Source organism: Panthera onca, chromosome B2, assembly GCF_046562875.1.
Source record: "Panthera onca isolate mPanOnc1 chromosome B2, mPanOnc1 haplotype 2, whole genome shotgun sequence".
Taxonomy (NCBI): Eukaryota; Metazoa; Chordata; class Mammalia; order Carnivora; family Felidae; genus Panthera; species Panthera onca.
This window is the reverse complement of record NC_138343.1, coordinates 96,427,137-96,441,166: the sequence shown is the minus strand read 5'-3', so window position 1 is coordinate 96,441,166 and position 14,030 is coordinate 96,427,137. Positions and strand designations below refer to the sequence as shown.

Genomic DNA, 14,030 nt, shown 5'->3' with positions numbered 1-14,030 from the left:
TTTGGTGGCTCAGATTAATTTAAATTAGAATTGCTTTCTGATTCAGGTATTGTTCTTTAACATGACTCTTATCTCAGATAAAGCAAAATCTCAGCAAAGAAATAATTTCTCAATTGTCAAGGCTACAAGGGTCTCCCTTTTTAATTTTCCCGTTTGCAAATGTATACTTTAAAAATCAATGCATAATTTGCTTTACAAATTTCACTACTGACAGATTTCCTTCTCCATAAAATCAAAGGTCACTATGATTGTCTTCCAACAAGTAAGATAATAGTACCAAATAACTTTAAGGTTAATAGCCAGCCCAGATTTTGGATAACACATGAAAATAGTTTATGAACTATAAACCAACATATAAATGTAAGATATCATTATTGTTGTTATTATTGATACTAAACTGTGAAATAATGGGTATAGTTGGACAGCTTTAAAGCTTTAATATCAGGTGGCTATTTTTTTGTGAACTTATCAACTGCTAGATCTGGAAACAAGACGTGAGACTGTATTAATGATCTTAATGCTTGCATGTGCCTTAAAACATCTCTAAGAAATAGAGTAGAGTGGTAGTCACCAGAGCTGGGAGGTGAGGGAAATGGGGAGATATTGGTCTAAGGGTACAAATTTCCAATTATTAGATTAACAGGTTGGGAGATATAATGTACAGCATGATGATGATAGCTAATAGTACTGTATCATATACTCAAATGTTGCTAAGAGAGTAGATAGATCTCCAATGTTCTCACCACAAAAAAGAAATGGTAACTATGGCAGGTTGGAGGCGTAGCTAATGCTACAGTGGTAATGATTTTACAATATATAAATACATCAAATCAACGCATTGTACACCTTAAACTTACACAATGTGTCAATTATATCTCTTATGTTCTTATGTGTCAATTATATCTCAATAAAGCTGGGGGGACTTAAAAATAAAAAGCAGGACACTATGCTACAGAATAAGGGCTTAATAAATGTTGAATGAGTTCTTTTTTTAAAAAAAATCTTTGTCTGGAAAGGCATCCTGAGCTTCCTAGACTTGCTAGAAAAACTATATATTCTAACCTCTGTGGCTCAAAGAATCTTTTCTCATTCTCCCTAGAAGCTGTCATTTCCGAATTACACTGGGATGTATAATTTATATACCTGAAACAAAGCACCCAGGCTAAACCAAGAGTGTACACAGCCTCAACGTGTGAGTTCCATGTTCTCTTGAATTTCACGACTTTAGATTTCAGCAGGGATTGCATAAAAAAGAAAAGATATTACACTACTGACTCCACAAAAACAAACCTGGCATTTCAAACCTCCCACAGAATGTTAGATTCTTTGCTTTAGTGCCCACTTAAGCTCAGGGCTCCAACTGGATCTATCTGTGATGGTATAGTGCACCAGCAATTTTAAAAAAATCTAGCCAGATTGATTCAGTGCTACCATCCACAAGGCCAACAGTCAGCCATATCACGCTTTAGTGAGGCATTTATTCTCTCTGATGGCTGGTCATGTCCACATTAAATAGACATTCTTTTCATGAATGCACAAAGATGATATGATCGATATGTATAATAAGCTCAGCAACCTCTGGAATACCACTGAGGAGGACTCAGCTAAACACTGCTCTATTCAATCAAAAGAGATCCCTTTAATGAGGCGTCAGTCTCCCCTAACACCCAATTTTTTTCACTAAGCTGAGCGCCTGGTCTGGAGAATGACAGTCCCTAAGCACACAAATCGAGGTCCTCCATCAGTGGTCTGGCAGCAGAAATCTCCACGGAGAAGGATTACACCTTAAATCAAAACACCAATTCCCCACAGTGTTAAAAGCCAAGTTCAAACCATCTTATTGGTCTGTGTGCTATTTGCCCCAATCTCCAAGAGAACTGTGCCAACGAGACAGAAAATCTTTTGCATAGTAACTCTTGGCCACCATATCCAATTTTCTAGACCGTTTGTATCTGGGCGCCTCTCTCTCCAGTTCTGCCTAACCTCTGAAGTGACACAAAGGCTACAGATGCATAATTCATGGAACAACCTCCCAGCCAAGGATATAGATTTGTTTGTTTTAGTCCAGCTGCAAATCCATTCAGCTTTTCAGAACCAATCCCAGGGATGGAATCCAGAAGTTTCAGACATGCGGGTAAAAACTAAAACCTCCGCTGGGTTATTATCACCAAATTCATAATATTGGGACATCTTAACTGCAACACTTAGTTTATGGTTTGTGCTGAAAACTCAGAGACTTCGTGGAACAATCAATGTGAACTTAGTCTATTCTATGATTTTCAAGTTACTATAAATGTCAATGAAAATAAGCTCTGAAACATTCCCTTTCTTATCAGTGAAAATAAAAATAAACACCTTGTTGCTTTGATAGATGACTGCAAAAGCAGAATAGGAAAGGTTTATAAGCCCTCAAGCTATAAATCTCAAATCTGTCCAGAAAGGAAGACCAAGGTGAAAGAAAGAGAAAGTGAACACCAAAGTTTCTTGTGGCATAAGTATAAGAAACAGACTATTACTTCTGTCTTAAACACACTGTATTAAGAAATCAAAGAACCCCAAGGAATAGATAACTTAAGATTTTTAATTTCTAGGTAGAATTTGATGCTAGATATCATATGGGGTCATTATGGTGCGAAACCAAAGGAAATGAAATAGATTTTTGCAGTTATCATCCAAGAAACATAACATTCTAGAAGAAATGAGTTTAATGTTTATGGCCCATAAGGGTTTTCAAATCCTTCTGGTAGAAAATTCCAGCGGTTGGTTTTTCAACATTTTTTAAATTATTATCCTCAAAAAAGGATTTTTCTATTAAAAAAATTACTCCTTTCCTACAGATGTTTATCATGTATGTTATGGTTTTTAAAAGGTGAAAAAATAAAGGTGATAAAAATTAAACTGCAGAGATGTTTTGCCAGAAAGATGTTCAATAATAAGACAAGTTACTTTACCAAGGGAGGTAGTGAAATTTGTTCCCCCCTGCCCCCCCCCCCCCCCCCCCGCAAATCTTCACCTAGCAAATATTCTAGAGACGGGGTGGGAAACTAAAGTCTCCAGGTCCCTCCCAGTAGTAAGATTCTGTGAAATCAAAGAACTTGTACTTAGACAAGAAATTAAATACCTTTTGCAAAGAAATATTACAATTATCATGATCACATGTCATAAATTTTACTGAACATTTACTATTTCAAATATTTTATCATTGCTCCCATAAACCATCAAAATTGTGCCAGAAATTTCAATATTCTGGCATCTGAATCGCATTTTGCAGACTGCCTCTCACCCTTGGAAGTGGCACAAAAATCCTCTCTCATACCATGTGGTCCAATTTGGGTTTGGAAAATAGGTCACTATAATTATAATGATAATGTCTAACACTCTTACAGCACTTTATAGTGTTTCCACATCCTTTAACTCTCTGTTCCTTTCAATAACCCAGTAAGTTGGGTATTTGATTTCCACAATAAACTTCTGGTGAACCTAGGTGATACCTTCATTTTACAACCAAACATTAGAGCATCCAGAAAGTAAATGACAGGCATGAGACATCACACAGTAAAGTCAGAACAAAAATACAGATCTTCTGATTCTTATACCAGGCCTCTTTCTATGATCAATTCCATATAGTCCGATGTGTCAGCAATTCCAAAGAAACTACCTCCTTGGACCAATCAAAGAGTTGCAAGGAAATCATACCACAGGATGTCAATGTCCCATATAAAGAGCTTTCCAACCAGGGCCTATATCTACCTATGTTGCTTGCTTTCAGACTTGATCATTGGCCTCTACTCTCCTCAATTATTTGTTTCGTTGGATTGTGTTCAAAATTCACTGTTAAATTTAATCTTCTCATTTTATAATTTTTTGCACATTGCATCTGACTCTAGTTGCTTTGTACTTTTAACATTTATCCCCATGCCTCTTCCTTGCCCTCTCTAATTCCCCTCTCTCGCTTCCAGGGCTCCTAAGGAAAAAAAAAAAGACAATCCTAACATTTAGTCTGAAAGCATGATCTCTTCCTAGAATTAAACAAACAAACAAAAAAAAATAGGCCACAGAAAGATGGTGGAAAGGCTGGAAATTTTACTATTTCCCCATTCCTTCTGAATTCTTTTGATACAAAAATTTATTTTTGTTGAAACCTAATTCCCAGGACCTTCATTAGATTCTCTCCTTATTCACCTGGAAGTACTGCACAAATGTCAAAGTTCAGTCTAAATGATTTTTCACTGACCACTTTACCAGGTAAATAATAAAGACTGGACTTCAAGGCACTTTGAAAACTGCAGTAATTACAAATTCTCACAATACTTCTGAAATGCAACTACTTCAAGGTCTTCAAAAAGGACTAATGATTTTATTTTGAAAACACCAAATAGACTTTAAAATGTAAGTAGGTACCACGGATTTCTTTCTTACCAGGCCTCATAAAACTGAGTATCAGTGTGTTTTCAACTTCGTATACTAACCAAGAGAGCACAAAGTTTTCAAAGAGCTCCCAATTTTTAATTCAAATGAGGGAAGAGCCATGTCCTCTCTCTCCCCACAAACATAATTCCAGTTTTCACCCCAAGTCCCAGGTCTGGTAAAATATGTCACCTATCCCAAATACACTATAAGTTACCTGAGGGCAGAAACCTCTTATTTCATTTTACGCCTCACCTAGGACAATGCCTAGCACTTAGAATGTACTCAGTCAATGTGCTAGTACATTTGAATATATTCACAAAATTTTAACTTTTTTTTTTAATGTTTGAGAGAGAGAGAGAGAGAGAGAGAGACAGAGTGTGAGCAGAGGAGGGGCAGAGAGGGAAGGAGACACAGATTCGAAAGCAGGCGCTAGGCTATGAGCTGTCAGCACAGAGACCAACGTGGGGCTCAAACTCACGAACTGTTGAGATCATGACCTGAGTCGAAGTCGGACGCTCAACTGACTGAGCCACCCAGGCGCCCCTCACAAATATTTTTTAAATGTATAAATACAGAAAAACGATCAAACAAAATTCAGTAAAATGGATTCTAAAAATAAATATGTGCAAGTTAAAGGAATTGGAATATCCAGTGTTAGTGAGCAGTCTCCTACTATTGGAAATTTAAGTTGATACAACTTTTAGAAAAAGGGTAGTTGACTATATGCAGTGAAAGACTTTAAACACGCACATACCCTTTGATTCAGCAATTGTATTTCTCAGAATTGTAGGAACCATTCAAAGGAAATGCATGCAAAAATATGCATGTTCAGGAATGTTTATCTCAGGGTTTTTTCTTAGAAACAAACTATATGCCAAACAATAGGAATCTAGTTAAATTACAGCTTAGTCATGGAGTGACTAAAATGGAATACTATTGCGCCATTAAAATATATGCTATAGATAAATTTTTACTGCCATGAAAAGCTATTAACAATATATTAAGTTTTGAAGAAGGTTAGCACACTAGAAGACCTCTTTTGTTTAAAAAAAAAAACTATATACCATACATAGAAAAGGGCATTAACAGACATATATCAGAATGTTGATAGTAATTGTGTCTGGGTGGGAAAATTATAGGCTTTGTTTTTCTTTTAGCTTTTGTATTGCTTTTGTATTTTGTATCTTCTGTATTGCTTACTCTACTATTTCTATCGTGTCTATGTATTAACTTTATAAAAGTAAAAATTACTTTAACTAAAAATTAATTAACACATAGTCTACTCATAGACAATTATGTCAGCCATATTCACAGTCCTGATGACAATAAAAAGGATCTGTCAGTCACATGACTTAACTTCAAAACATTCTGGCACACACTGTCTACAAAAGTGAAGCCTATGAGAAATACTTTCAAAGGAAAGGGAAACCCCAATCCTGAACAATTTATAAGGCAGGGGGGGAAAATGCTAGCATCCCTGCTGGTTAAGATTATGAATGACAGAATGATGGTTATTTTTGGAAAATATTTTATCTCCCCCTTCACCTCCATGTGTTCTGACTTCTTAGGTAGGTTTCTGTTAAGCATCACTGAACTTGCTAATTGAGATCTTTAAAGGGGGTAAGATAGCAATTTGCAGAAGAGGCAGTTTCTCTTCTTTCAGAAGTAAGAACTGAACTTGATTAGAAGTCAGCTTCTGATTCTATCCCCACATCTGGCCTAAGGCTGAGTCTAAGTCATCTCTCTCTCTTTTTTAAGGTTTATTTTTTTCTTGAGAAAGAGAGAGAGAGAGAGAGTGAATGCGAGCAGGGAAGAGGCAGAGAGAGAGAGGGGGACAGAGGATCCAAAGTGGGCTCCAGGCTGACAGCAGAGAGCTTGATAAGGGGCTCAAACTCACGAGCCACGAGATCATGACCTAAGCCAAAGTCCGACACGCAACTGACTGAGCCACCCAGGTGCCCCTAAGTCATCTCTCTTAACACAGATCCAGTGGATCAGATTTATTTTAGAGTTCTGCAAGAGGGTTGGGAGGTAAAATTTAAACAGAGAAAAAGAAATATTGTAAGATCCCTTTACAGATTACAAAGTACATCCACATTCATGATCCCGCTAGATCAGATGGTATCCTAAGGAACCAGATGGTCCTTCTCCCCAGAGAAGACCCGTTAGAGGGCTATCCACATGCATGGAACGATAAGAGCAGCGAGATTTGTACTCTTGGTGCAGACTTTACCCGGTGAGCCCTGCTCTTTTTACCTGAACCACAGTTTTGCAATTTGAAATCCTTTAAAGATGGGAGCGCCTGGGTGGCACAGTCTGTTAAGTGTCAGGCCCTTGATCTCAGCTCAGGTTATGATCTCGTGGTTTGTGAGTTCAAGCCCCACATTGGGCTCCTCATGGACAGCACAGAGCCTGCTTTGGGATTCTCTCTCTCTCCCTCTCCCTCCCTCTCTCTCTTCCCTGCCCCCACTCATGCTCTCTCTCAAAATAAATAAATAAATATTAAAAAAAAAGAAGAAGAAGAAATCCTTTAAAGATGGTCACTACCCTCCATTTTGCAGCATCGTTTTCGGCCACAACACAATGATTACAATACAGTTCTAAAGGTAGAAGACACATCATAATATTAAAATACAACCCCAGCCTGAAACAGGCCTGAGGAGAAAGTCTTGTTCTCTTATTGATATATTCTAAATTGGATGGCTGTGTAATTGGTATACGAAACCAAAATTGTGTGTTTCCACATATAAAACCTACGTTGCTTTATTGTCTTTTTGTGACACAGAATAGACAATTATGTTCCCACGTTTTCATCCACGGCCAGGACATCAAACGTCCTAAAAAAGGTCAAACAAATGCTGTGAAATTGTGGATTCCAGCCCCAAGGTTAATGTGGCAAACAAGGCAGGTGTGCAGCTGTGTCCGATCACAGCTGTAGAACGGCCCTAAAAATCACCAAGACTTGTTGCATTGTTTTCCTGTCCCTGCCAAAGCCATTGGCCTTAAAACAGGACAGGGTTCCACAGCCCTTTGGTTACGTAAGAGATATTAACACCCACCGGTCTACAGATCCTAAAATATACATTCAGCAAATCGCACTCACCACATGCTTTCATGCCTGTTTACATGTTTCAATTGGCACCATCAAAAACAAAGTACTTTATTTCTTTCTCATTTTACCCAGTAATATCCCTTCTCTTTTAGGAAAATATTCAATAATCTTATTAGCTCGAGAGTGCAAGTGTGGCTGACTTCCCATTCCACAAGAGGAGGTTTGAGACTTGAGAGCTTTTTAAATGATCCGCCTTCTACTACTTCTAATAACTTTTTTGAAAAGAAAGAGAAAGCAGTATAAAGACTTAATGAAAAGGACACTTCCCTAGGAGATATAAAAAATATGGTCACTCTAACAAGACACTGTCTTTCCCTGGAACTCTCCTTTTTTCAGACAGTCACTTGTGCTCACTGATATTTGCCCTTTCGGAGGCCCTGTTTTTGACTTTCCTTTAAAAACTGTTACCTCTTGGTTTCTATGAGTCTGTCTCTCACACAAGGAGAGTAAGGCTTGGCTTCTCAGAGCAGTGCTTGGCAAGCACAGAGGCAGGAAACGCAGAAGGGAATGAGTCTGTCAGACTCATTTTCTTCTAGTTCAAATGTTTATTTCAGATTCGGGAGGAAGTGGAGTGGTTCCTTTCCATTTCCTCGTCTCTGGAACCTGCGAGTCGTATAAGGCTTAGAGAATCTTGCTCTATCACACTCACAGGTTCATGGACGCAAAAAGAGCCTCTTTTCAGAAAACCCTGGTTTGAACAGAACAGAATTCACAGCTCTCTGTGCCCTCCCAGAAGCATCTCTTAATGGGTTTTGACTGGAGCCTTGAGCAGGACAACTGACAGAAACGTGGAGGACAAGGCTGGTGGGCTCAGGAACATCCTATTCCAGCTCGCAAGAAGTAAGGACCATGTCCCAGCTGTCATTAGTCCCCAACCCTACCACGTGGCACACCTGAGGCCAGTGGCTGACAGGTCTTACATAATTTGTGAATGCCACAGTGAGATCTGTCCCAAGCCCACTTTCTAGGTTCCTGAGACTTACTGTGTCTGACAACAGGATGGAGTTTCAGCAGCAAAACTTAAAATATACCTGTCTTAGTAATGAGCTGATTTCAACTTTGAAACATGCCGACTTTCCCAATCTACACCATGATCTTTCTTTCTTTCCCTTTCTTTCTTTCTTTCTTTCTTTCTTTCTTTCTTTTCTTAATGGAAACCTATTTATCTCACTGCACTCACCAGCTTAGCTCTGCAACTTGCTTTATTGTCTATGCAGTTGACACAGGTCATTTTTAATGCCAAATGGAGACCATCAGAAACCAAATTAGCAAATCTTGTGGTGAGTTTACTACTAAACTTTAACAGATGTTCCTGACTCTAACTGTAGGCATCAGGACTGAAGCATAATTTTAGGTACAAATTATTTACTGGGAATATTTATAGACAGAAAACGTCTTCAGTAAAGGAGACCCCAAGACATTTAATACAGATGATCCTGTAGTTTAACAATTGATAAAGAAGTCAAACGCTGCAAATGCATTAATTATGGTTTGTTTAGGAAAGTTTCCAGGGCAGAGTCCTTGATCTAATCACACTGGTTTTGTCAAAGAGTTTTAAAAGATAAAAATCTGACTCATTATCTCTACTCACAGTGTAGTTTTTTTTTTTTTTTTTGAGCTGCATTACTGTTCAGTAGCCACTAATCATGTTCACTAATATCTATGTGTGCAAGATACTTACCCTTAAGTAGAACTATTACTGTTACTGTTACACTTACACATATATTTACCTATACACGTCCAATAGTATGAACTAGTTTTTATATTAAATCTGTCATGTTATGGATGAACTCCTGAAATGAATTAGCCCTTCTATGTGTTGGGATTCCTTCCTAAGATCCATTTATTATGATACATGTGAGCTAACAGTACATTGAAGACATATTACATTAGATACAATCACAATATTCACTTTAGAAAACAAAAATAGTCAAAATGTAAATTGCATCACCATCTAATTTTTTTAAATTGTCTCTACTGGTCATTAATTAAACAAGGCATACTTATGACAAATACAGTAAAGTAACGAGTCTTTTTAACCAAGAAAAACCAGGGTGGAGGGAGAAAGAAGAAAAGGAAAGATAAGGTAACATTGTAAAGGTCATAATGAGACAAGCACTTCTACTTGAAGATATTTTCACTACACTATAAGCATCTATGCCAAGTCATGTACTTTTCACACACAAAATTATATTGTATCAAATTTAAATTTGTTACAACTGCCATGCACATTAGACCAGTGATAACGAAAATGTAACTCAATATCTGATCTAGTGAAACAGCCACCAACATTAGCTCCCAGCCACATGAAGACAACCTCCAATGCCATTACTGGTGTCAGCTAAACCTCAGCCAGTTTGTCTTCTCCAGACATTTTAAAATAAACATGTAACTATCTCAATTAGGAGATCTTGAAGAAAGCCTCATGATGGGGTGATTTTGTCACTCATTCTGAGTGCCCTGCATTTGCTGTACTTAAAATAGACACTTGTGCCAATGTCCTTTCTATTACCCGAAGCGGGGAAGAAAAATCACATACACACCAGTCTTTTTTCTTTCAGCTCACAGAGAAGCAACTTGATCCAACCAGTGTTGAAACCTGAGTAGGTCACTGTACACCATGATAAAACTCCCTAATCCCTGAGCCAAATCTCCCTGAGGGGGGCCTCCTCCTGACCCTCCACTTCCCAGGCTGACTTTTCCATTCGCTCTCTCCTCTTTCCCCCTTTCATTTCCCCTACCTTCAAGCCTTGATATGTGATCCTCGGTGGGGGCTCAGGTTTCCGTTTTTACAGCTTAGGCCGTGCTAGCTGTATACATTCCTTTCTTTCTGCCGGGCAGTGATTACTTACCAGGGTTTAGTTTACACTGGTCCAGATGAAAGCCGTTCAGATGAAGGCAAACACAGCCAGGCAGCTCCAGCGGCACCGATATGAAGCTGCACAAGGCCACATTGTGTTCTCGGTGACATTTTGTTGCACATATTTTTGTACAGGGCAACCAACTTGTTATGTTACTCTACACTTTAGGTTTGGGGACAAGGAGTAGTAATAATACCATGAGGTTTGAGGAGGGTTATACTGATGTGGTTATTAACATTAAAAACAGAAAAATATTAATGAGTTCAAAATAACCTTTCCACCATTTGACTTTGAGAAAGCACTTTTCAAATGAGGACTTTGGGTGCCATTATATTAGAGGAATACCTACAAAACAATTCCAGTAGAAATGGGAATCCATGCATACTGGCATTGTGTGCGTGGACATGACTGGAGGTTTCTGCCGGGGTCTCTCACACACTGGTCTAAACCAGATAGAAAATACCAATCCTACAGGCAACTGAGTTATTTGCTGTGTAAAACTTCTTATTTAATGCCACTCTACACAGAAATGATGAGGACTAAAACTTCAAATAGTAGGTGGTGATTTGGAAGAAAAATAACATTTTAAGAAGAGGAAATTCTGTGCACGAAGGTTAATTCCATACTTAGTCCTGCAGCATTGACTAAAAATTGTGTAATTTTTCCCCTTCACACAATGTTGTTTTTGTTTCTTCCTCACCAGTTCAGACAAACATCTGTTATACTGTAGAAGGACAACTATCTCCCAAACCACGGAGTGCGCCCGCAGCCAAAGTCAACAACGCCAGCCCCAAGCATTGAGCACAGTCAGCCTTTATATCCAGCCGGGATAACATTTCACATGTTTTGATTAAAATTAGCTAATTTGTAATTCTAGAACCTATGAAACTTAAAAGCTGCCATCCATATAGATCACATTAAGTAGTGTTTTAAAGGGCCAGTGCACACTGTGATTTCCTAGTGGCTCACTTCTCTCCTGTTCCTGCACCCCCAATTTAAAATGAAATGGAAAAGTAATCTGGAAATGCAGGACAGAAGAGAAGTGTAAGTGAGGAAGAATGGTTATTGTAGACTGTTTGAATTCCAGCCCTCATCAGAAGACAACAGCTCCTACTGGTCTTTTAAAAAACTATCATTTAAATCAATGGTGGTTTCCATCACAAGGAATGGCACTGGTTTCCAGAGCAAATCTTCCTTAACTCCCCTTGGACTGATGCTGCACCCCATGCTTTCAGGCACTAAGTTCATCACCCAGAAATAACAGCTCAAATTCCGAAATTGAGATTGCTACAGACATTTTCTGGAGGAAAGGAAAGCTATAAGCATATGCACCTAGATACTCATACAGCTTGTATTATCCGTGCGCCCCTTCCTAAACACGGGCTTCACAGGAGGCACTCTCACAGAATGTGCTTGTTCTAATCAAGAAAGCGTCAAAGCGCGATAAATTTTACTTAGTCGCATGCCATTTTCATCCAGTCTGCCTTTTAAATACAAAGTTCACCAACATGACTAAGTCAGTTGGCAGTGTTAAGGATTCTATCTTGCAGAAGATAGGGAACACCAAGCCGGCTGCAGAATGAAAGCTAAAGTCCCCCTGAAAACTGCTACTTGTTTGTAATTCACAAAAAGAAAAAAAATTAATATATAAGAAAAAAATTAATATATATATATGTATATATATATATATAATTTTTTTTCTTTAATCAACATCGATTCGTCATATCAACACAGAATAAAACCCTCGCCGGGCAAAAGCTTCAACTTCATGGAAAATAAGTGTGTGTGTCGGGGGTGGGGGGGGTGGGGGTTGGCCGGAGCTGAGCGGTGCTCTGGTGCAATCGCTCCAAAGCGAACAGCTGGAGCGCCAGGCTGCTGCGCTCGCCACCTCTGGCGCACCGCTGGCCTGGCGGGGAGCCCGACCTCGCCGACAGGACTCCGGGCTGGCCTTTCCGAACAATGGGCCGGCGCTCGGGAAGGCCGCCCCCCAGACAGCTATCTTTCGGCGGGGCTTGCCCGGGTCTGATAAACTGGGAAGTGGAGCATGCAAAGACGAGCAAGAGGCGGAGGCAGCCGAGCGAGAGGAGCGGACAGGGGCGGGCGAGGTAAGCCGGCCGTCAAAACGGTACCCAGACTCACGCGGCTGGGGCCGCACTCGCCGGGGCACTGACAGCCTCTCTACACCGTCGCAGCTGGCTACTTGAGGGGAAGCGGGATCGAGGCGCTGGGAGACGGACTGGAGGCAAGGGTGGAATCGAGCGCTCCCGGGGTTCCTCGGCCCGGCAGCGCCTCAACTTTGGAGGGATCCGAGGAACGGTTCCCGAAGAAAGGGAAGAAACTACACACGGCCGACTAGGAAAGCCTCTTCACCACGTCCACCCGCCACTTGGGCCCCCGGTCCCCTCCCTCTGAAACGCGCCTGTGCCAATCTGGGGTTTATAAGGTTAAATAGTATGTGGTTTCCTGGCCGCCCCCCCACCCCCATCAAATCGGAGGCAGGCAAATCTCGGGGATGCAGCCCGCGAGTTGGCCTCGGTTTTGCACCTGGAGGAAGAGCTGAGGCGTTCTGGGCGTCCTACAGAAACTGACAAGCGCTCCCCGTACCCCCCAAATCCGTACAACGGCCCAAAGGGAGCGGGCGGAAGAAAGAGCTCAGTCTCTCCAGCCCCGAAGTCCAAAAATACCTTCATTTCCTCATTGATCTCCCTTTTCACTGGGTGAGCCGGTTTCCTGCTCCTTTTATTTTCCGGAGGTCTCCCTTCTTTCTCCATTTCTGCCATGTTTTTGTGTCTGGTTTCTGTGGAGATGAAATGGCTGCTGCCGCCGCCGGCGGTGGTGGTGGTGGTGGTGTCGGTGGTGGTGGTGGAGGTGGTGCTGATGGTGGCAATGCTGGCGGAGGTAGCGGTGCTGGCGGGGCTGGGGCTGGGGCTCTGAGGGGGGAGGGCAGGCGGGCGCCGGAGAAGCGGGGTCTCTTCTAGCGGCGGAGAACGTCAGTGGCTGTCACAGGGAAAGGTAGCTCGAGGAGTCTCAGGGATGCCGCCGCCGCCGCCGCTCCTGCTCCCGCTGCCGCTGCCGCCGCCGCCGCCAACGCCGCCGCCGCCGCCGCTGCCCCTGCCGCCGCCGCTGCTTCTGCCGCTCCCGCCGCCGCCGCCGCCGCCGGGCTGCATCCTCGGTGCCCCGTGGAGTCGTCAGCCATCTTCCGTCGCTCTGTCCGTCTGCATCGGCGAGGGGAACGAGGGCCGGGCGCGGAGAGAGCTGCTCTGGGCGTGCGTGCGTGGATGTGTGTGTGTGCGCCCGGGAGAGCGCGCCAGCACCGGCGCCCAGCGCCTCCCGCGAGCCGAGCCGGGGGCGGGCCGGGGGCCGGCGCGGGGAGGAGGGGGCGGGAGGGAGGGGGAAAGGTGGAGGGGGGGCTGGGACGGCCCCCAGCTCCGGAGCGGGCGTGGCTTCCACCGTCACTGAATACGCGGATGCTGCGCGGCCCCGGGGGCTGCTCGCGGCCGCTTGCTCATCCGCGGCGGGCACCGGCGGGACGCGGCGCCCCTCGCGGCCGCCACCTCGGCCTGACGGCCCCTGGGGCCGCCCCGACCCCAGCTGTTCTCCTTAGCTCCGTGATGTGGGCTCGCGTGGGTTTGGAGTTGGCTTTTGAG

The 14,030-nt window shown here is 42.3% G+C and overlaps 1 protein-coding gene across 2 annotated transcripts in view; it reads right to left on the bottom strand.

Moving 5' to 3' along the window:
- The window catches only part of SOBP (sine oculis binding protein homolog), a 162,267-nt gene extending 148,561 nt beyond the window's left edge, over positions 1–13,706 (bottom strand). Inside the window, exon 1 of one of the 2 annotated variants that reach the window (XM_078447182.2) lies at positions 13,068–13,706. In XM_078447182.2, the coding sequence (XP_078303308.1) occupies positions 13,068–13,163 (96 nt within the window). In that variant the 5' untranslated portion in view covers positions 13,164–13,706. The remainder of the gene's footprint in view (positions 1–13,067) is intronic. The other variant, XM_078447181.2, reaches the window with a different exon arrangement.
- Positions 13,707–14,030: the final 324 nt, after the last annotated feature.